Below are 23,237 nucleotides of genomic sequence, written 5' to 3' on the forward strand. Positions count from 1 at the left end.
CTCAACTAAAGTCAATAATTATTTAGGGAGGATTATCAAATTATCCTCCCGATACATCAAAGGTGATATTATACTTTATTTAATCAATAACATTTATGCCATAAAACTATCGGATTATTAATAATTATTTTTTTCCTATCCCCACATAACAATAGATGTGTTAATAACAATTTCGAATACCAAGACGAATATGGGTTAAAAGGAAAAGCCTGCTCAGTAAACAATATTCTCTTTCGGCATTGTACGCCAACATTTAATACTAAGTCATTAGATGATAATAGAAGAGATTATGTTAACGTGTTTGGATATTTTTGATCGCAAATAGTTTCCCATAGTAGAATAGATGATGTGTTTCTGGGACTGGCTGTCTCGAAAATGCCTGGAGGATATTGCCTCGCAATATGGACATGTTAGTTCTGGTGTAAACGGCTAAGATCCTTTAATAATACATGATGAGCTTAATGTACTACTACGTTCAAGAATCTTTCTATTTTCTGTTCATCTCTTTCAATAACCGCCTGATTGTATAGTGCAATTAATCCCGATTTGCCATATATTGCAATAATTTTTCTTTCAAGTTCGGACACTCCATTCTATATAAGTTTTTTCATCTACTTACAACTGAATTGTTATTAATTACACAACTTTAATGCAATGTACAGTTATACTGAATTTTTTTAAACTTCAGACCATTATTTTAATTAAAAAAAAAAAATTATATATATTTATTTAAAGATGTAAAGTTTCGGTGGAAGAATAAATATGAAATGCCAAAAAATTCAGATGATTCAATGTAGTTAATAAATATTTATTTGGAAGTTGGAACTACAGTATCAACTCTTTACATTTGTCAAAAAAATTTTTTTATACAATAAATATTGTATGAAAAATAATTGTATATATAAAATGTATTTAGAATACCCAACATGCGTACAAAGATGTTTCTTAGCAATTACACAATATTGTAAAAATATCTGCCAGTATAATTAAAAATGTCATGCAAATTAACGTTACATGACCACATCAATATCATCATCCAAATGTCATTTCATCATTGGGGAAGATATACTAAAAAAAATTTGACCGTTACGTTACTTTTAAGATTCTATTAAAGTAGCTTAATGATACCTTAAAAAATTTCAAGTTTCTGCAATAAAGCAAAAAGATATCAGGTATTAATTAGTTTTTGTAAAGAGCATGATAATTAAACAATAAATATTAAAATTTTATTTTAATGGCGAAATAATTTATATTGATGACGCAAATATTAATTCTTTACACTTTTAATTTACATGATTTATATAACACATGATATTTACAATATGATTACTTGCAAATTTTGACTAAACCTAATCTACCCTATAAAAAATCTGTGAAAAATTCCAATAAATGATCATTTTTCTAGTTTTTATTCCGAAGAAACTCAGACACATGATCATTTTTCTGTATTTTGAAATTTCAGTCATCGCATCATTGCGTGCTTGGAAAAAAAATATGTAATCAAAATTTACTGGCCCTCCATAATGGGTCAGAGATCGGCATATGCATCCAGGTAAGTTGTACGATATGAAATTACGTAACTTTTTTAATAAATACCCCCGAATCGATCTTCATGTTTCTATAATCATTTTTCTTTTTCTTGAGTCATTTGATTAATTTAATTAATTTACAACCTAATGAGTAACTGTATTAATCATTTTTTCATGTGCTTTTTTCGACTAACTTAATAATTAATAGAAGTTGAGATTATTTGATTTATTCATGCTTGCAATTGTTAAATACTAAATCAAATACAATTTGTTATGATAAGTTATTATCGTCTCATTATGATAATCAAATGCAGTTTATCATGATAAGTTTGAATATAATAAGTAATTTTTATCGGTCATATTGTAGATGATAACTAATTTACCACTAGGATTGCTATGTATATCATATGGCCGAAGGCCACATGATAGAGTAGCATCCTAGTGTAAATCAGTTATCATAAACATGACTGATAATAAAGTTATTGGATATGTATGACGTAAAGCAACCGAGACCTTTTTCGCGTATCTTATTTATTATTTTATAATAATGTGATCAAAATTTTGTATATCACTAATTATAAAGTGACCAAAATTTGTGTATCACTATTAAAGTGATCAATAACATACGTGAAAAATGTCCAGTGCTTACATAACATATACAATAAGAATTATTATTATTTGCTGTATTACGTACGTCACTACAAGAGTCTATAGTCAGAATGATACACCTTCAATAAGCCGATTTTGATCAAATCTTTTTGATGAGTATAAAATTGATCAATTTTTTTGATTTCAAAATAAGTCTTCTTTTTCTTTTATCGGAACAAAATTTCTTCCTTTTTATCTCCCAAGAAACTCTCTCGAACTTCTTTTATATTCGTTTCTAATATCTTTCTTCATTAATAATCGAATACGATGCAAAAAATATATACTTATATCTACATTTATATTCATATTTCTGATGTTGCATCTTTTTTTTATTTTTATTTCTGGAAATCATTTACAATCTCTTTACCTCCCTTCCGCATCTCCAAAACGTCTATTTGGTCTATTATTCTTTCCAATGGGTGGCCTTTGTGGTATCAATTCTTCTCTTTGTATTGTGAGATGTCATATTCGGCCTTTCAGATTTCCCCTCCGTAGTACGATAATAAGCTATTTTTAAACAAACCTTGTGAAAAAGGGCATTCAACCTAAATTGATATTTCATAATGATTAAGTCATTTCTCGACCTCTAGTTATAGAACGTTTTAAAAAATTCTTCAACCAGATAAAGATCACTCATATTATCATTTAACCAGAGCGAACACGGGACAGGGAAAATCACATTAGTCAGGATCGCTTCAAATGAGGTTGGGTGCGGCGTTTATATGTTAATATCCCTGCAAATTCTATGAATTAGATAAGGCTTTTGGAAAAGCAATTAATTTTGCATACGAGAGAATTTCTGTTACACAGATTAATTGTTGCGTAAAATCAATTCGTACGGTAAGCTTTCCATCATTACTTTATTGTTAATAATAACCATTTTGATTCTTATTTTCTTTTGTAATAGATACACCTAAGCTTTCTGAATGCGCAAAAGCTTTGCAAACATTCAGACATGCTAGTGAAACGTACAAAGCCAAGTATGATAAGCCAATAGTTATTGTTTACGACAATGTTAGTCACTTGGTTCATAAAAATCCAGAAATCCTGGACATTCTCCAAGATGACGCAAAACACAATGTCTGATGATCGAAAATACATCGCTGTATTTGTCTGCAGTGAAGGAAGTACCTCAAAGGATGGAATGTAAGTACGACATGATTTTTTTTGTGTTCTTGAAAAATGGTATTTACAGATTATAATTCTTATTTTAGCCCGCAGTGCCTGGTCACGTGCAAAAACACCTGTAATGGAAATTGGCGACCTTAGCGAGGAAGAATCGATGGAATATTTGATTAAAAATCACAAGATCAAGGAAGTATATGCGAAAAAAATTATTTGATTTAAGTTCTTGGGGGTCATATCATAGAGCTAAAAATTGTGGCGATGACTTTTTGGCTGGGCAAAAATTCGAAAGTAGGAATTAGTTTCATCATTTTACAAATTCAGGTTTACATAATTTTGTTCTGGATCAATTGCTTAATAATTTCTTCTGCCCTTTTTCTGCGCTCATTAAACAACAAGTTTTAGATAAAGTTGAGAAGAAATTTAAATCTGCACAACTCCTTCCAAATGATCAATATTACGAATTAGGAAAAAGTCTTATATGTGATTTGTTGAAGTCTAATGAGCTCAGCTTTTTAGAATTTAAGAATTATTTTGATAGGGCTGAGAAATTAAATGAAGTGTTGGACAGCAATATATTTTCATATCATCCTGAAAAGAATATTGTGACCTTCCAATCTCAATCAGTAAAAAGTTATATTCAAGAAAAAGCTAATATATTCCACATTTATGAAAATTTTAAAATTATAGAAATTGATTAGAAATTTTCAAAATGGCATATTTATAATGTAACTAATGCATAATACAAATTCAAATTATGTATATTAGTATAGAAAAAATTGTCATGTATTACAAGAAAAGTCCTGAGCTTTGCATTTATCTTTATTTCTATATTAATAAAATAACAATGAATTTACATTATGTATAAAATACTATCTATCATTTGAACTTAAAGTATCAGTATATCAAATTTTACTGTATAATATTTTTTGCAATAAATCTATAATTTTTCATTTAAAATAATATTAGTGAAAGTACAGTAATAACATCAATTATGCGACGCTAGGAAACGATGTGGATTATCTGTTTTATTTAAAAATTTCACGAACATATCCCGCCAGTTCTAGATCCGTGTTTACGTTGTCATTTTTGTCTGTACGCTTTATTTCACCCACAACGTGAATATCGCTCCAATGTACTACAGGTTCCCCTTCTCTTCGTTGGACATTGCTACAATCGACTAAAACGATATCTGGTTTACGAGCCACTGCGCATATTCGATTTTGTATCGGACAGCAGTTAGCGTGAACTACCGCAGTCCTTGCAAATTTACCAGAAGTTCTATTACACTGCTGAATCACATAGTTTACCAAGACGAGGACAGGTTGATAAAACTGGGTTTCCAATGATCCATCTTTAGGCCATCCTATCCATTCATTGTTCCATTTCTCTTCTTGTTTACATTTTTCCATGATCTCGTCAATAACTAACGCTTGGCTCTGTGACATAGGAAAAATGGAACCGAAAAAGTTATCGATATTTCGGTGCATAACATGTCGAATCTCTTGCCGAAGGAGGGATTCTATCACAACAGAAGTCTCTGGGGTAGTATAAACGCACGCAGTTGTTATCCGAATTTTGTCATTTTCGCATCTTGGCCGGATTTCGTATTGGAATTCATCAGAGCTTCCACATATTGGTTGTTCAACTAGAATATGGACATGTTCGGAGGGTGGCGGAGAGTCTACTTGGAAATATTTTTGCGATTACTTCTACAGGCAAGAGTCCTCTTTTTTTCGATGGTAATATTTTAGTATATGGATCTGGGTCGTTACTTAACGCCAGAAGTTCCTCACAGGAAATTTTAACTAAACTAAGATCCAAATCGTCTGCCGAAACATTTGTAAACGCAGTAGGTTTTTTTCGTAAATAGTTTCTTTAAGGTGTCCGATGGATAAAAATCCAGAAATGTTTATTATCAATATAGTCAGTCTGTTCGAAATTCTACGCCTCGGTATATTTTCTTGGGGAACAACCAAACACTGCAGGGTTACTATATAATCTTTTAAATCGTTAGAAGCCATTATATTAGTGTGGGTTTTTCAGTTGGACTGCGCCTAAATATATAGATTGCTCTCCAAAGTGTACACTATATTCTATAAAGGAATAGCTTTTTTGTAAAATACAAAAAAAAAAGAAATACACTTTGTCACCTAGCTAGATGGCAGTTAACGCAACTAACGAAATAATAAATACGACATCACTGAAAAATATGGGTGCATTTTATATCTATTTCATTCTGGTTATGGAAATATAAACGGAAATAACATATTCCATAAGGTTATGCTTATTTCTTATTTTGTGGCAGTGTAACATTTTTGTTTTTTCACTAATTTACCCCTATCGTTCTGATTGGTTGGCGACATATAAGGGATGACAAATAGGTTTTCACTATTGTCCCCTGATCAGTTAATTATAAAAATGGTAAACTGTAATTATTGACGATGTGAAAATAAATGGGACTACGGATGCCTATTAACGATTAGAGGACCGTTCATAATTATTCTGTGAACAAAAAAATGAATAAAACGCAAACTTTCTAATCTTATCCATTCTGTACATGAATTTTTTATTAAAATTTTTGTTCATAGTCGCACAACAAAAAAACGTATACAGTCAAACCTTTATATAACGATATGTCGGGACATATATGAAATTTTTAGAAAATATCGTTATATCAAAGTTATACCGATATTTATATGTCCTCACATATAGTGGGAAAATAAAATTTTATCGGTATATCAAGTTTTTAATAGTATATCGGTATATCGTAATATCGGTATGATTTAGGTTGCAACTGTATACTATTCCTAGCAGATATATTACAACAATGAAAATGATATCATATACATATGTAAATTTCTATTCTACATTCTTGTTACTCATCTTGCATTTATGTGAATTGGAAAATGGTCCAGTGTTTCTAACAACATTTCTGTGAATGTTGAATACAGTAAAATGTTACAAACTGACGGTATAGTCTGAAGGGGACATGGCCGAAAAATAAAGTATAGTACAGAAATGCTTACGTAATATAATTTATCTAGCAACATGAAAACTGGCGAAGTTCCTCATTACACCCAGGTCCAAAATGAAAAATCAGGATCAATCGCGCATCGGTCACCCAATCAGGCAGTTTCTGGCTAACTTTTGATCCAGTGATCGAAAAAGATGAAATATACTCATTGGAATGTCTCAACAAGACCTAATGGTAAAATCGCATTTCTAGGATTACTACTTGATGAAAAATTAAGTAAAATATAAAAATAAAAATGTATCATTTATATTTTATTTAATTTTTTATTAACTATTAATGCTAGAAATGCGATTTTACTACCATTAGATTCGTCTTGTTGAGACGATTCCAATGAGCTATATTTCATCCTTTTCTGATCACTGGATCAAAAGTTAGCAAACTGCCTGATTGGTGACGGTATTTGGCGAAAATGCCAATCAGGCAACTTCATTCAGTCACCAATCAGCTACCTGATTGGGCGACTGATTGGTGCCTGATTTTTCACTTTTCGACCTGTGTTAAAAACGGTCCTATTTTTGTGAAAGTCGTCCCGTGACGCCATCCCAAAGTCAATCAAGAACACATTACCCTTACTGTCAACCAGAATATTTTCTTTCCAAATATCATTATGAAGGATCTTGTGGATCGTGAATTTTTTTTAACACCTTGAGAGCCTGTGCCTTTTGCCTGTGTTTCGTTAACTTATGATCATTGCACAATGGAGTACCAACAATAGTCATTCCGATAACAAAGCTCATACCACCCCATAATAATCATAACAGATCAACTTGGGGATATACTTTCCTTGAATATCAGCGAGGATCTTGTAGATTTCGACTTCTTTTTCATCTCTTCCACGATATCTAGTGGAGTTTTCGACAAATTGGCACTCTTTCAAGCGCAATAGTATTACCACGGAACTCGCAAAGAAGGATTTTTTCCACTTCGACCTTCACCTAGTATACTCGAAACTTAAAGTCTGCAAAAGAATAATTATTATGCTGGCCGACAGAAGTATAATATTGTGAGTAGTCAAGGAAGAGGACTGTTGATCTGGCGCTTGGTAGATAAAAGTTGGAGTGGGACCTCCGAGTACATGAATCGTTGTCTACTGCAAACTGATTTTTCATTATTTTTGGGTGGTACATTCACCCTCGAAGAGGTGAATAAAGTGGGCTATACTGCAGTAATTATGAAGGAATACAAAAAGAAAATAGAGATGGGCGAAATTCTCATCAATATTTCTATGTAATTTTTTTATCGCTTGTTGAAACAATTAGAGTCCTTCATTTTACTTCGGACCAATTATCTTGACAATAATCACTCACACTAAAATTTGTAGGTTTTTTGCCACAGGTTATAGAATTTTATTTTTACGAAATTGAAGAAATTATGTTAATTGCGCTTTATTTCTAGTAATTGTCTAACTCTAGTTTTAAGAGATACAAATACATATATATATACTGTATATTTCGATACAAAAAAATATACAAATTCATTCAGTTACATTATAAGTAAAAAACATTTATTTTTCTTCAAATATCCATTCCAATTGTTTAGTACTAGCAATAATAAATCCATTATTTCCAATATTTGCAAACTGATTGCTATACAACGCTTGAATGGATGCTCGTTAGTTTTAGAAGGAACAAATATCCATTCCCGATTTAGCTGAGAATATTTCCTTCAAGAGTAAGAAAGGTTTCCATTACCCTTGTATGCTGACTGTGCTGCCACCGAAACCTGGGGGTGTAGGGCAAGATGGCGTTTTGCCGAAAAGCGAAATTCTGCTGAAACTATATTAAAGTTATATTAAAAAACTGGCGAAACTTTGGAGAAAGGCAAAACTGCCAAAACTTATTATAAATGCCGAAACTGCCGAAACTCTGCCAAAACTATAATAAATCTATAGTAAAATTTTGACGAAACTAATCGTAGGATTTTGAGGAAGGTTTAGACGAAAGAACCTTATATGTGACATAGAGGTCGGATTATTACTCGGACAATAGTCCACCAGGAAAGAATGTTAATATCCACTTTGCACCTGTGACTTGTACAATATGATTAAGTTTTATCTGCCGCCCAATATAGTTTGGATTTAGGGTCTCGAATAGTATAAGTCTTCTGTTGCCGAGACGACCCAACAGCAAGAAAGGTGGCTAAAAGAAGCAAAAAAAGGTTGAATTTCATTTTTGATTTTTGTTTTTGCGCAGAGCTTGTTTTCAAACAGCGCAGAGACGGGAAGTATTTATACATATAAAATCGGTACAAAGGCGATGCTAGAAAAACAATTCCTTTGGATTATTGATGTTTACGAAATGACTACACGTCATAAATAGCTTAGCGGGCGAAAGGAAAAATGAAGATGACCTAATAGCAGTATCAAGTTAGCCACTATGACGATAAAGAATTCGTGGCCATGTATATATAACATGTGTTGCGGGCAGCCATGGGAATTGTTTTTTTAATGACGTTTCTTTTTAGTATTTTCATATGCTTGCATTTGATCTAACTTGGAAATTATTCTAGAGGTTACACGTAAACTCCAAAGATTCATACAAATGTCCTCAGTTAACAAATACCAGCACTGGTATTTTCGATAAAAGTTCTATCTATCCTGCAGCTAACCAATAAATTTCCGTTATTGATGTGAGATATATCACTCACAATTCTTGATTATTGAATGTGTAATGAAAGCTAATCAATAATTTGTGTGCAATCGCTTGATATCGATCAACAAAAAAGAAATACCATGGTTATTTTATTTCTTTACCCGGAGAAGGATTATCCTGGATTGCTGATTTTTATCTCAATTGGTACTAATGTGATAAACATAACAAGTACTTCGCTCCGAATTGATTTCCGTCCGCTTTACTTGCTAGAGGATTGATTTCAAGATGGGTAACAAGTGTATAGAGTTTATACGAATAAAAAAAGAAAACCATAATTTACAGGTTGCTTATCATTAGATCACAAGAAAACATACAAGAAAACATACAAGAAATCTAATCACAGCTTTGAATTTATAACGTCAAGAACACTGTTTTGATAATTTTTAACCTGTATTGATAAAACTTTTTATGATACTATGAATGATATTTGCAAAAAAATAAAACTCTATTACTATACGTAAATCAGAGATTATAATCATCCAGATGGTTTCTTACTAATAATTCAAATATGTAAAATTCATTCATTATCAATCTGTGCATTAAATTTGCGTTTATGCATTAAACTTGCGTTTATTAATTTGTGATTTGAAGTAAAAATTAATTCGTAATTTACTGCTTTGCTTTTTTTCATTATATTATATATTATTGTTATTTCTTGATCATTGATCCGCTGGGACGGAGGAGGATATGATGCAGTACGTTTGCCTAAAGTTACTTTTCATGTTGTTCATTTACCTCTGCCTCATTTACCTCTGCCAGAGCTTTTGGCTTTTTATTAGATGAATTTTGACCATTATCAAAATTTCTCTTTCCTGGATTCTTTAACCTTGAACATTTCAATATGTTTTTCTTCAAAAATACGATTACAATTACTTGCGTCAATAATTGCAACCCATTCTTCTTCCTCAACTTCCATTTCCTTACTTCAATTTCCTCCTTTAGTGTTACTTCAGCAGGATAACTGATGAAAATCCTAAAAATACCATCATAATTCTTTTTGATCAGTTTTGTTACCTTGTCATAAGATATTTCATATACTTTCCCTTTCAACTAGTTATAGGATTCAAAAAAAAAATTATTAATATTATAAGTTATTGTAAATCAAAGCACATAAACAAAATTTTAAAAGGATAGTACCAATTTAGCTTCAACTCCCTTATTCTCCGGTCTTGTATGGTAAAACTTTTTTGGATCGGTAGTTAATAGAACATCGCCTTTATTTTTTAATCGAAACTTAGCTTGAATTAAGACAAGATATCTAAAATTATATACAATATTTCATTAATATACAGTATATTATCTGTATAAATGACATAAATGACAACATACTTTTTGTCCGAGTCCACTGGACCACATTACTGTTACTACATCTGGCCTTTAAACATTTTCTGATGTTATGTAGAGAAACGTGTCAAAAATTTACAGAGTATAATCAGAAGTACTACGCGTTGCTAGAACAGAGAGTGAGCCATTAGGTGGTTCATAAATCTTCCAATCATTGTATGGAAGCGGTTTTTTAAATATATCACGAACACCTTCATCTTGGAAAAGCTTAATAATTGCATTAGGAATAAGAAGTCTCCCACAATATCCCCATACTAGATGGAGAGAAATCTATATCAGACATCCGTCTCAAAATATGCAAAGAAAAGTCAGTATATTTTAAGAAATATCGCAATGCAGACTCTATTACAAGGGGTTCACCGATAATAATCTGCAATTTACTATCTTTTCTCTATGCAATAGAGCCGACTCCATATTCAAATAATTCCAAGGCAGATTCTTTTTCAACGATAATTGAATTAAGGCCATCGAACCAATTCTTTATCACTGCTCGTTCCAATAATGATAAAATATCTACTTCACTTTCACCTTCCTTTAAATTATTCCTTATTCCTTGTCGTATAGTATCATTGTTTGTCCGATTGACAATTTTAACCATAATGCTTTTATTACTGTCCGGGTCTGTGTAATATCCTTTGAACTTCGCAAACAATTCATCTATACCATAATTGTTATTTAACCATTCTTCAACAAAGGTTGTTGCAAACCTAACTCGTCCTACAAACCACCACATAATATCTTGGTGATCATCAAATGGAAACCCAAATTTTGATAGGAAATTTCTGAGCATTTTAGTTGAACCGAACTCATTCTTTATAACAATCAAATCTTCATGATTCCAAGTTGCTCCCTTCAAGGTATGCGAACCAATATCTAGTACCGACTTCATAGTTAAACCAGTTCCTGAAGGAATAACGCATATGCCCGAAATTGTAAAAGCTCTAATAACTAGTGAATACAATGGTCGACTTTTATCCTTGTCGGTAGTGGAGGTGAACTTATTTTGAAATCGATCAATGAGTTCTTGGGCCTCGTCCAAAATTACTGGTAGCGTTTCCTAAAAAAATTAACAGTACATAATATAAAGTAAACAGATTGAAACGAAAAAAAAAGCAGGTGTGAAAATCCTACCTGATTAACAATCGCCAATATATTAGAAATCAATTTCCGAATCTCTACATCCAAAAAATATTCTGGGACTTTTCTGAATTCCAAGGTTATTGTCTCAAAAATATCACCTTTAAAAAAAACAGTTGGACAAAGCTGTAAGATAGCCCAATTGCATGGATTTATTTTTCCGTAATTTTCCAATATATAATTGAGAGTATAAATTCGAGCAAACAATAAACATTTGCTATATCTCGTAGCATAAAGATCATTTTTAGGTAATGATTCTTTTAATCTTGGAAATATATGATCAATCATCATACGAAGATCACCCGAACCCGGATTCTCCTTTACAAGACCTGTAAAATAAATTCCGTACTTCTTGCATAACAATTCAATTAATGTCCTTGTCTTCCCAGAGCCAGAAGTTCCCAAGACTATCATGATCTCTTTTATCTGTGAAAGGTCTTCTAAAACAGTAGTGTCGGTTAGCCCATCATTTCCATTTATTGTAGGAAGATCATTCATGAGGAGTAAAGGTCTTTGCTTGTATTTGGGATTTGAGGGAATTTGGAGATCTCGGATGGCATTATAGTAAGGATGAGCTTTATCTGGCTTAAAAATAGGAAGTTTAAGCTTTTCACAACAGCATCTTTTAAAAAGTTCTCTGAAATCAGCGAGAATCGCATCTACATTTGAAACGACAGTCGATGTATCCGACAAATCAATGCTCCACTCTAGTGAATCTGATGTAGTCAAATATGTGTGAAGGAAGAGGAAGAAGTGAAATCAGTTAGTCAATGTCTCCCAATTTTTTATCTTTAGAACAAGAAATTTGGGTGACACTTACCAGTGGCAGAGATGGTGGCGATGACGTGGATGTTAGACGCTTTAAAATTTTTATGATCTAATTCATCTTGAAAATATTCTTCAAACAGTTCTTGAAGTTCCATTTCTTTTCCACCAAGTTTTTTTTCAATGTCTTCTTCGGTAGAAACATTTTTATCTTTGATCTCACTTTTCTTGACATTAACTTTCCAAAGTTTCGTATTGTTGGAATTAACATTTGCCTTACTACAAATATCATTTTTGAGAAGTACACCTGTAAGTTCGCTTAAGTAGACTTTTTGTTGATGATCACCTTGTTGAAGAAAGGTGCACTTTTCAATATTATCATTAAAAAAGGAAACTGAATTAGAATATCAGAGTTTAGAAGTAAACAATTGAACGACTGTGCCATTTCGATGATATTGCTAATAAGAGTGAACAAATGTAAGTCAAAAAGAAGTAAGTTGAAGTAAGTTAAAAAAGTTGAAAGAGTTTTTTGGAGGTATATATACTTGTAAAAACCTCATTTTGACTAGACTCGGTGGCTTGTTATATTATCAGTAGCGAAAGAATGAATCGCATCTCATGAGTAATTAAGTGAGTAATTATCACGAGTATTTATTAATTACTATTACGCAATTTTTCGGTTGTACAGTTGACTATATTTGACTAATGTGGCTTTTTGTATAAAAAAAATAAACCGCAGTAACTCCGTTATTGAGCTCGTTGAAGTAGTTTGAAGGAAATATTTGCGAGAAAATTATTAACAACATTAAAGCCTGAACGATACAATGTGCAATTAAGATATGAATATTTCAGGTGTGCAAACTAATGACCATTTTTGTATAGTTTTCTAAGGACCTTACTAATACCTTACTAGATCACAGAACGTAAAATTTCCGGCAGGACTTTACTAGGTTAATGTCATGAAACGTTATTTACTTTCTGACACTGCATGTTTCGTGTAAGTTAACTGTCGACAATAACTAGACAAGATATTGAGTCTCACTCAAAAAGTTAATAAACGAACTGGTATCATTGACTTATCAACTTTATAGTGTGTTGTATTTTGTCAACAAATTTGAACTAGATTCGTGACTAAAAAAGTTTTCTTGATGAGAATAAATGATAATATGAATACAGAAAATCTAATACGCTGATTCATGTGTTTCTTTCAACACAGGAAAATGCGTTCTGTCAACATCAATTGTCTAGTTCTAGGAATGCCATTCAGAAATATAATCTCTATCAAAATTAAAGAAAACGAAACGATTGGCGAACTCAAAAGACGTATTAAAGCTGAAAAAGATTACTTCGAAACCGTTGGCGCAAGCGACCTCAGATTATGGCGTACAAATACCCTGTATAGGAAGCAGTAATGCAATTCCTTCTTTTGATCTTTCCGATAGCAACGAAATATTGTCATATTTTCAAATCAAAGATATTTGGAAAGAAGATCCTCCCAAATCTAATCTCCACGTAGTTGTTAAAATCGAAGGTTAGTGCTTTCTTTTTGTTTACGTTGGTCTCTTTGCTGTAAAAGTAACAAAAATGCTTGTAACTAGTTATTACTCTCAACTGCATAATTTCTGATACGTACTTGATTGAAATTTCCGTGGAGCGTTGGCGAACTTAAGTCTATGAAGTCTATGATCAAAATACGATGGAAACATCTCTTTAGCCATTATCTCTAACAAGATGGTTTTAAACGTTCCTCCCAATCAGGTTATTACATGTGAAGAGGATAGAGGTGTCATGAAAAACAAAATATCGTTCGATATACAACTTGGAACATCTTCCTGTTATGATAAGTTCGGACACTGGAAGGAAGTACATTGTAAAACCATTTATAAAAAAGCTATATATGATAAGCACGAGAAACAATTTCAACGGAAGATCACCTACGCTATGGTAACATTAGTCAAATGGAAGGGAAAGTTCGCAAATATTTCGCAAGAGTTTAAGAACAATCTATTGATCTCTATAGGACACATGATGAGAACATTCGAGGATAGTTAATTTAAAAATAACAAGTTATCTGATGGACCGTTTGTTGTTTAGTCTAGAATAAATATATCCGGAGATTTATTTTATTTCTAAAAGAGTAGTAAAATATATCCAGAGATCAAAATCAAAAAATTGTAAATTTTATTCACAGAATTTTATCACGTGATTTTTTGAAATTGTGAATTTTATTCACAATTTTTATCGCAGATGGTAGAGTATATCACATGGAGAGTTATAGAATCGATATTGTTCAATACGGTTAGACAACCACATCAAAATGCTAGATTGTGCAAACAATTCATATCTTTGTATTTATCACCAATAAATTAGCATCTTTATTTACGTATGAGAAAAAACAAGCAATGACATTCTTACAGTGTAGAATGATAATCATTTTCGGATTAAATATAAGGTACGACTTATCACCTCAGAATATTGTTTTTTTCATTATTTGGGATTTATCTAATAAGGGTTAACGTTTTTGCATAGAAGTATGATTATGTAGATTACACTGCAATAAATTCCGTGTTATGTACCCTATCTCATTAAGAGAACACAAGAGACACTTTACCTCGTAGGCTTCACCTAAAATATTATCTATTAGTGTACGCTCAGTGGACAAGGTGAACAATTAATTTTCGACATATATTAACAACAGATGAAAAAATCCTTTATATAAGGAACAACAGACTTAATTCACCCGAGTCCTGCTAAAATCATGTATGTATGCCACATGTGTACCTATAAGATCATTTATTATCGTAACAAAAACTCATTGCATGCATTGCTTGCAAAAAATATAACTACACCTATCAAGAGAGATTAATCCTGTTAGAAAAAATAGCACACTTGTATTTAGAAGACATGGGCTCTTTAATCAGATAAATTTGGGAGAATTCTCTTTTTCTGTCGTAAATAGTCTTTTACGTGAAAAGACAAATAAGACAAGTTATCAGGTATACAAGCCGAGTAGTTATTCTTATTCCAGCGTAAATATTTTATATAGAGTATGTATAGAAAATTGTTTTACAGTAACATATAATTATGTATCGCATTAGGTAATTGTTTATATTAACTTTTCGTTGGTATATAGTCCAAGTAGAATAATGGAGACAAGTGAATGGAGAAATTAACTAACAAGCCAACTGTGACCTTGGGTCACGGTCTCGTAGTTGTGATCAAGTGATAAACATTTAGCATTAGCGTAACTCACTCAATAATTAACCTTTTGTACGAACCTAAATATAATATCATACAAAAACAAATTCAGATAGTTCTGTGATAAAGAGTAATGTAAATCGTTTATTAAGTTAATCATGTGTGTCCTTTGAGTAGCCTCTGACTGGTGCAAAGCATCGTGAAGTACATTTCTTTTTATGATGGTACTGTGTGATTTTCGGGATGGGATAATATATACGATACAGAGTAACTTAAACTATCCTTTTGGAATTCTAAATATTCGACACATGGTTGACAATTTTCCTTCTAACTATTTATTCCAGTTTTGTATCTCTTATAAAATGCGATTCAGAGTTATGTAATAATTTTTTTACCTGTAATTCACGAATGCTTTATTTATCATTAAAAAATAAACTTGGTTCTATTAAGAATACAAAATACCGTAATCAAACCGAAATATACCCAATTTGGTCAGTTTCTATTCTCCCGTTTCGATTACTAAATATTCTGTGGCTGAAGCCTCTTTGCATACTTTTTCCTCTTAAAGTTGTGATTCGTATATGATTATTGGGAAAATTGTCAAGAGAATATGTTACTACATGGACCTGAATCTTACCTGAGAAGGATGTAGCAGAATACGAAGATATTAGAAAAGATAAGGTATTCACTCCAAGTAACAAAACCTCTCTCATAGTAATCCTGTTGTGAGAAGCAGGATTGGGAATTCGTACACAAAAGTAACCAGAATACGATTGGAAAAAACTTCTTGGGTTATTTTACATATTCAGAGTCACATCCCTGGTGGTAAGTATTCTTCATCAAATTACAATGTCCCAATAGGCCACCATTTTGTGGTTTTTATCTCTCTTACTCTTTATCACATAATATTCTTTCTGCAGAATGACCATATCGAGTCTATATGTAAAGGGAACGTAACGACTCGTGATGGTCGGCAAACAACTTGTGATCACTTATTTTGCTTCAAAGCTTATCGTTCAAGAGCTTTTGGTGGACAATTATCATATTGTTGTGACGAGAACCTATCAAAGAATTGCTGTTGTGAATTGTCAATTAACAGACGAATCTATTGTCTATCTTGCACAACGATGCGACAAGCTTGAAAGTTACAATTTCTCAATCGTAGGGATAATGGGATAATGATCCAGATAACAGACAGAACATTATTTGCCTTTGCAAGACATACCCTTCAATTGAAACACTGATGTTTAACTGTGAAAAACTGCGCAAGTTGAATATGTGGAAGTGTACACGTGTGATAATATGAAAAGAAAAACGTTAAAAATAATTAATCCTAAATGCGTAATTTGTTTTTAGTCAAACATATTTACTTGAACCCTTGGGTTACTGTAGTTTTGTATGTGGATGAATTCTTCAACACCAATAAAAAAATTTTGTTTTAACAAACTATCATGTTTTTTTGCCATCATACCTCATAAATATAAAACATACGAGACTTTATTATAGTAAAATCAAGTTTTTATAGACATAATGCAAAATATTATCTCACATATTGTTATTTATCCTCCATATGATACATTACAACACAGAAATAGGAATGGCGCCAGTTTATCGGTAACAGTAATCAAGCACACATGCCCTATATAGTTCCTGAAAGAACTTCATGGTCTCCACATACTGTGTATCAATATTCACTAGTGATGTTAAATAAAATATCCATATTTTTGATAACATCACCTTCTTCGAGGGTGCTTCGCACCAGGCATATCCGAGGAAACAGTTTAGCAATAATTTTTATGTAATCATTCGATACTGCTGGGGTATCTATGAGGTATACGGTACCTCGTTACGTACACATACTAATCAGTGTGAGCTTGTCTTTGACAATACTCTACGATACCATTGTAGGCTCGCCGTTAGTGCTAGATAGTTCTCATAGATGGTGATAGTCATGGGTGCAATGTCTTTGTGGTAGTTTACTTTCTGTTAGGTTTAGGTCAACCATGATGTTCGCTGATCCGATTGGTGTATAAGGTTCAGAGGTTGGGTTCGATTCCCTTGGTGAATTTGACGTGTTGGTGGTGATTCTTGAGGTAAGTTAACCCTTTAGTAAAATGATCCTGCACCCTCTACTGTCTTCCTGTCCTAGTAGTCACTACTCACTCGCATGATGGTACGGTCATTTAATGCAGATTCACTTGCCATACTACTGGAGGATAATACAACTGTAGTCCTGGTATGTAAGAATCGTGAGGCTGTAGTGGTCTTGAGTAAACCTGCTTACCTAATATAGGGTTATGGAAGGGTATTTAAATGGTCGTCTGTTGCATCATAAATTTCTCGAATGTAGGTGGTCTTCACAGCTGGGTGGAGTTTCAAAATATAGAAGCCTAGTTTAACTTTGTGGGGCTACTGAAAGAAAAGAATTCTTAGTGCTTGGGGTTGGTTTAAAAGTACCTTCTTTGGGTCGTTATAGTTTGGTATGCGGCTCTGTCCCCCTAGGGGGTTTACTACTTAGTCGTATGATGGCTATAACATCTAATGAACTAGGAAAAAAAAAAAAAACCTCTCAGAATTTCCTTTTTAGTTTCAGCAGGCAACCTTAGATATAATTTGACTTATGGTTGTAATTATATAACATAATACTAAGATTGCTGGAGAAACTAAAGGGTTTTAGCAAGTTGGCGAAATGCCAAAATAGCAAAACTTTATCAAAACTATATGAAAGTCTTATTAAAAAGTTAGCGAAATTCTGGAGAAAAGTGAAACCTAACAAAACTTATTATAAATACTGAAACTGCCAAAACCTTGCCAAAACTATAATAAAACTATAGTAAAATCTTGGAGAAACTAATCGTAGAATTTTGGAGAGGTTTAAACAAGCAACCTTACATAATACTACAATTAATTTTTTAGCCTTTAATTTATTATGAGTTGATCGATTTCTTGAAATAATTGTATTTACCATTAAAAAAAAGAATTTTCTAAGTTCAGAATTTGCTTCTTCAATCATATGATAAAATTGTATTGGATTCAATTTCAAATTAGAAGACTCCCGACATTGCTTATTATACAACACACTTATTAGAATTTTTACATTTGATGCAAATATTAAATCAATTATTAAAGCTAAATAAATAAATTATTATAAAAATTAAATTATTTTTACATTATTTTTAGTTTAATACCAAATATATTACCTCCTTTCCCTAGTTTTTTCAATATGTTTAACTTTTTTCCTACTACATTATATACTACATTCCTGATTTTTTGTTCTTTTTCGCTTATATTGTCCACAGTTAGATTTCACCATACTACAATAATGTGAATGACAAAGTTGCTTTTTTACTTTAAGATACGGATATATTTCTAGTAAAATTGCCATCCAAATTATTTTCTAATTCTGAAATAATTTTGGCCAGAATTTTATTTTTGAAACTAATTCCAAAATCCCAAAATTCTTTTGAAATTCTGAAATTTTTCTGAAATTCCCAAAATTGTCCAAAACTTCTGATTGGCCTATTATAAAATCATATGACTTTATAAATTTGCTAAAATTTTATCTGTATTTTAATTCTATAATTCTGGCTCTGTAACGATCTTTCTAATATATGTAACTTCATTTTAAGCTTATTTTCACTTTGTATAATGTATATAATATATAAGAAAATTATGCATCTTTATATACAAAGTAAACATAAGCTTAAAATGAAGTTACACATAATGGTGCCGCCTGAAACTAGGAAGTTTCGGTTACCTGACGAAACCAAAATGTTAAAACTAGTTTCGGAAAATTGGTCAATCCCGAAACTGCTGAAATTATCCTAAATTACCGATATTACCCGAAATTATTAAAACTGTTTTATAATTAAATAATTAATAATTTACTGACTTTATGATTTTTACAGAATAAAGCTTTATTTTATTTGAAATTTATCATGATAAATTACATTTATCAATTTATTCATCATTTTCCAAAATTGCTAAATCAACATATTCTTCGATTAATATATATACATTATGCTTTGGAATTTCAACTTCTTCAAAATATTCTTCATAACCACCTTCACCTTCATGATCATCATTATCATTTTCAATTTCAAAAAATGCTGATTCATCAATTAATTTTTGAATATCATCATTATTTTGTCTTGAATTAGATTCAGCTAAATGCATATTATTTTGATAAAAGTGTCAAACTTTGGCTATTGACTCAATCGTATTAGTATCCAAAGTCGTCCTTTTTTTTCCGTATAACTATCTGAATACGGAAAACATTCTTTCGCATGAAGCGCTATGCGGTATCACTGCAAATACTTTTAACGCCAGATCTCTCAAAAAAGGAGGTTGATCTTCACATGACATCCACCATATACAAGGTGTAACCCGATTTTTAACAAATGCCGTTGAATAAGTACCTTGTTTGGCTTTAAAATTCAGCATTTAAGTAATTAATATTTCTTGGTCGTCAATATTATATCCCATATTTTCCCATAACTTTTGCGCATACTCTGAAATTTTCGTCCACATATTCTTTAATCCATTACCTAATAATAAATATTTTTTTTTAAAAAAAAAATTATGTTTACCTTCAATATTTAATAATATTAAATATTTACCTCGATAACCAGGATGAAGGAAGTATACTAATATATATGGCATAACATTAAAAGATTCCCAACGTTTATTGATAGAGTTTATTACATGATTTTGAAAATTAACTAAACCTCGTTCAACTGGAATCTTCTTAATAGTACTTGCTAGACGAATTAATGCAATAAAACAATCGGCAAAAGTAGTATTAGACGCTTCAACAGACAAAATGGTCTTTTTTAGCAGCTCTAATACTTTTAATACCACGTTAACGTCATGGAAAAATCCACGAGAGGTAATTATTTTTACTATATTTACTTTAACAACATCCTTATGATCATCTGCGACCTATTAATTTGTTTTAAAATATTTTAATTCTTTTTGCAAATTAATGAAAGATAAATTAATATTCTTAATTACCTTTTCTAATGCCAGTTTTAGATGTAAAACAGAATCTGCAGCATCAAACATTGTCGTCCATCACGTTTCAACCCAAGTTTTAAGTCCTCCGCCTTCAATATTAAAATTTTTAGCGTACTTTACCAATAAAGCCTTTCCTTGGTGAGATTTGTTAAAAAATTTTACTATTTTGTTACATGATTTTAAAACTTTTTTCAGAAAATTGTGTTCTATTTTTTTTTAAATGATATAATTAATATTTAATTATTAATAACAAGAATATTTAGCAAATTAATAAAATAGTTCAAAAAAATTGACAAGAACTTACCAAGTACATCTTTAGTGATTAAATTCACACAATGTGCAATGCAACGAGTGTTAACAATAAATGGGTATTTTTCACTTATAATACTTCGAGCAAGAGCACAATTTGCAGCGTTGTCCGTTATAACTGCTGCAAATTTATCGGGTCCAATTTTTTGAAGTACATCTTCGATTTCACTTGCTAAATTTTGGGCCGTATGTTTTATGATTGAAAAATCTTGAAGTCGATATAAGAATTTGCGCCGATCATGAGTCATTATTATGAAATTATAAATTGAGTGACCTGATGGGTTCGTCCATCCGTCTAAGCCTAAAATTAAAAAGTAAAGAATGGTAAGTTTTTATAAATATGATGTTGTATGAAATTTTTTAAAAAAATTAATTACCTAATGTTAAATTCATTGCCTTTCCAAGAATAGAGTTTACTTGATCTTCAATTCTTACTACTGCATGAGAAAACATGATTCCTGCCAATTTTTCACGAGAAGGTAACTTGTAACCGGGTTGAAGTTTTCTAATCAAATCTACAAAAAATGGATTTTCAACAACTGCGAAAGGAGTACTGCAGCATACAAATGCTTTAAGTAAACATTGGTCAATTGCTTCCTGTTTCTGCTTTGATAATGGTTCAACACTATTTTGATCAACATCCCAAAAATCAGTAATGTTTAATTGTTCAATTCGAAAGCGTTTATTATCTTCTGTGTCATCATCATTATATAATTGCAGGATTTTTTGAATATACTCTCTCCTTGTTTTCTCATCAACGTTAAGACAATCTTTGGCGAGATAAACCTGAAGTTCTTGTGGTCGTCCGCGTGTCCACTTTTTTTCACAATAAAGGCATTCAGCTGTAAAGTGGCCAGCAGTTAATAAGGGAGTTTTGATAAAATGTTCCCACACTGAGTCTTGTGGACGTCTAACTTTACTTTTAAAGTTTGTTCGGGTTCTATTTGTCTAGTTTTTTTATTGGTTTTGTTAAGTGGCATACTTATCGGTTGTAAAGGAAAAAAAAAATTTAAAATCGAAATAAAAAAAAAGTTCACTAAAAATCTAATCTGATGACTAATCATCTAGACATCTACCTAATATGGGCATAATTAATTTTTTACGTAATTTATTATAAAAAAAAGTATTTTTAAACAAAAATAGTGATAAATAAAATGATTGGAGATTTTGTCATATTTCGGGAATTTCGAGTAGATTTCGGAATTTCAGAAAGAATTTCAGGAATGAACCAAAAACCCGAAACATTTCAGAATCTGAAAATAATTTCGGGCGGCACCATTAACTTACACATATCAGAAAAATCATTACGAAGCCAGAATTATGGAATTAGAATACAGATAAAGTTTTAGCAAATTTATAAAGTCATGTGATTTTATAAACTTTCGGTTAAAAGATTCGTCTAACTTTGGCCGAATTTCAGCTATAATTTGGGCCAAATTTACCTATACGAAATCTGGCTGAATTGGATTATTTCGACTAGTGTTATTAATAGGAGTTTTAAATAATTTTCAGAAAGATTTCAGGATTTCAGAAGAATTTTAGGATTTTGGAATTAGTTTCAGAAATAAAATTCTGGCTGAAATTATTTCAGAATTAGGATCAGATAATTTTGAGAGTTTCAGAAGGATTTCAGGATTTCAGAAGAATTTTGGGATTTCAGAATTAGTTTCAGAAACAAAATTCTAGCCAAAATTATTTCAGAATTAGGAAATAATTTTGGACGACAGCTTTACTAGAAATGTATCCTTATCTTGAAGTAGAAAAGCAACTTTATCATTCATATTATTGTAGTATAGTTAAGGTTGCTTGCCAAAACTTAGGGGTTTAGGCAAGATGGCGTTTTGCCAAAAAGCGAAATTCTGCTGAAACTATATTAAAGTTATATTAAAAAACTGGCGAAACTTTGAAGAAAGGCGAAATTGCCAAAACTTATTATAAATGCCAAAACTGCTGAAACTCTGCCGAAACTATAATAAATCTATAGTAAAATTTTGATAAAACTAATTGTAGGATTTTGAAGAGGTTTAGACAAGCAACCTTAAGTATAGTGAAACTAGGACCCCGAACATTACTAAAAAAACTCAGATCTGAATTGTATAAACCTTATAATTAATTTCTGTTCCAAATGTATAAAGTTATATATAGATTTTAGCTTCAAATTTTGCTATCTCGGGATCCAGTGATTGGATTTTAATGATCTTTAGCTTGTTAGATTCATCTCATCGAGACGAACATTTTGATACATAATTCGTCTTCATAGGTATAATATTGACTGAGATATCGCATTTTGAAATTTTAGTTATATAGGATCTGAGTTGTTTTAGTAATGTTTGGGTTTTATGGAACCTAACTGTGGACAATATAAGTGAAAAAAACAAAAAACTAGGAATGTAATATAGAATGTAGTAGGAAAAGTGTTAAACATATTGAAGAAACTAGAGAAGGAGGTAATATATATGGCATTAAACTAAAAATAAT

At 31.4% G+C, this 23,237-nt stretch overlaps 6 protein-coding genes across 6 annotated transcripts; 3 read left to right on the forward strand and 3 right to left on the reverse strand.

Annotated features, from left to right (window-relative positions):
- Positions 1–3,240: 3,240 nt before the first annotated feature.
- On the forward strand, positions 3,241–4,003 carry OCT59_010545 (uncharacterized protein; the record flags this gene model as incomplete). Its single annotated transcript, XM_066135992.1, has 3 exons — positions 3,241–3,323; positions 3,399–3,495; positions 3,605–4,003. The coding sequence occupies 3 exons, from the start codon at positions 3,241–3,243 to the stop codon at positions 4,001–4,003; spliced, it is 579 nt and encodes a 192-aa protein (XP_066000671.1).
- Positions 4,004–4,330: 327 nt separating this feature from the next.
- On the reverse strand, positions 4,331–4,750 carry OCT59_010546 (uncharacterized protein; the record flags this gene model as incomplete). Its single annotated transcript, XM_066135993.1, has 1 exon — positions 4,331–4,750. The coding sequence occupies one exon, from the start codon at positions 4,748–4,750 to the stop codon at positions 4,331–4,333; it is 420 nt and encodes a 139-aa protein (XP_066000672.1).
- A 4,951-nt stretch (positions 4,751–9,701) lies between these two features.
- Positions 9,702–12,796, reverse strand: OCT59_010547 (uncharacterized protein; the record flags this gene model as incomplete). The annotated part of the gene is made up of 9 exons (XM_066135994.1): positions 9,702–10,040; positions 10,128–10,248; positions 10,320–10,335; positions 10,433–10,604; positions 10,744–11,391; positions 11,466–12,187; positions 12,292–12,511; positions 12,583–12,694; positions 12,792–12,796. 9 exons carry the CDS (start codon positions 12,794–12,796, stop codon positions 9,702–9,704), a joined length of 2,355 nt encoding a protein of 784 aa, XP_066000673.1.
- Positions 12,797–13,195: 399 nt separating this feature from the next.
- On the forward strand, positions 13,196–13,905 carry OCT59_010548 (uncharacterized protein; the record flags this gene model as incomplete). The annotated part of the gene is made up of 4 exons (XM_066135995.1): positions 13,196–13,233; positions 13,453–13,559; positions 13,639–13,767; positions 13,835–13,905. 4 exons carry the CDS (start codon positions 13,196–13,198, stop codon positions 13,903–13,905), a joined length of 345 nt encoding a protein of 114 aa, XP_066000674.1.
- A 62-nt stretch (positions 13,906–13,967) lies between these two features.
- Positions 13,968–14,288, forward strand: OCT59_010549 (uncharacterized protein; the record flags this gene model as incomplete). Its single annotated transcript, XM_066135997.1, has 1 exon — positions 13,968–14,288. One exon carries the CDS (start codon positions 13,968–13,970, stop codon positions 14,286–14,288), a length of 321 nt encoding a protein of 106 aa, XP_066000675.1.
- A 5,106-nt stretch (positions 14,289–19,394) lies between these two features.
- Positions 19,395–19,610, reverse strand: OCT59_010550 (uncharacterized protein; the record flags this gene model as incomplete). The annotated part of the gene is made up of 1 exon (XM_066135998.1): positions 19,395–19,610. One exon carries the CDS (start codon positions 19,608–19,610, stop codon positions 19,395–19,397), a length of 216 nt encoding a protein of 71 aa, XP_066000676.1.
- Between the last annotated feature and the right edge of the window lie 3,627 nt (positions 19,611–23,237).

The sequence above is a fragment of the Rhizophagus irregularis genome, chromosome 19 (assembly GCF_026210795.1).
Source record: "Rhizophagus irregularis chromosome 19, complete sequence".
Taxonomy (NCBI): Eukaryota; Fungi; Glomeromycota; class Glomeromycetes; order Glomerales; family Glomeraceae; genus Rhizophagus; species Rhizophagus irregularis.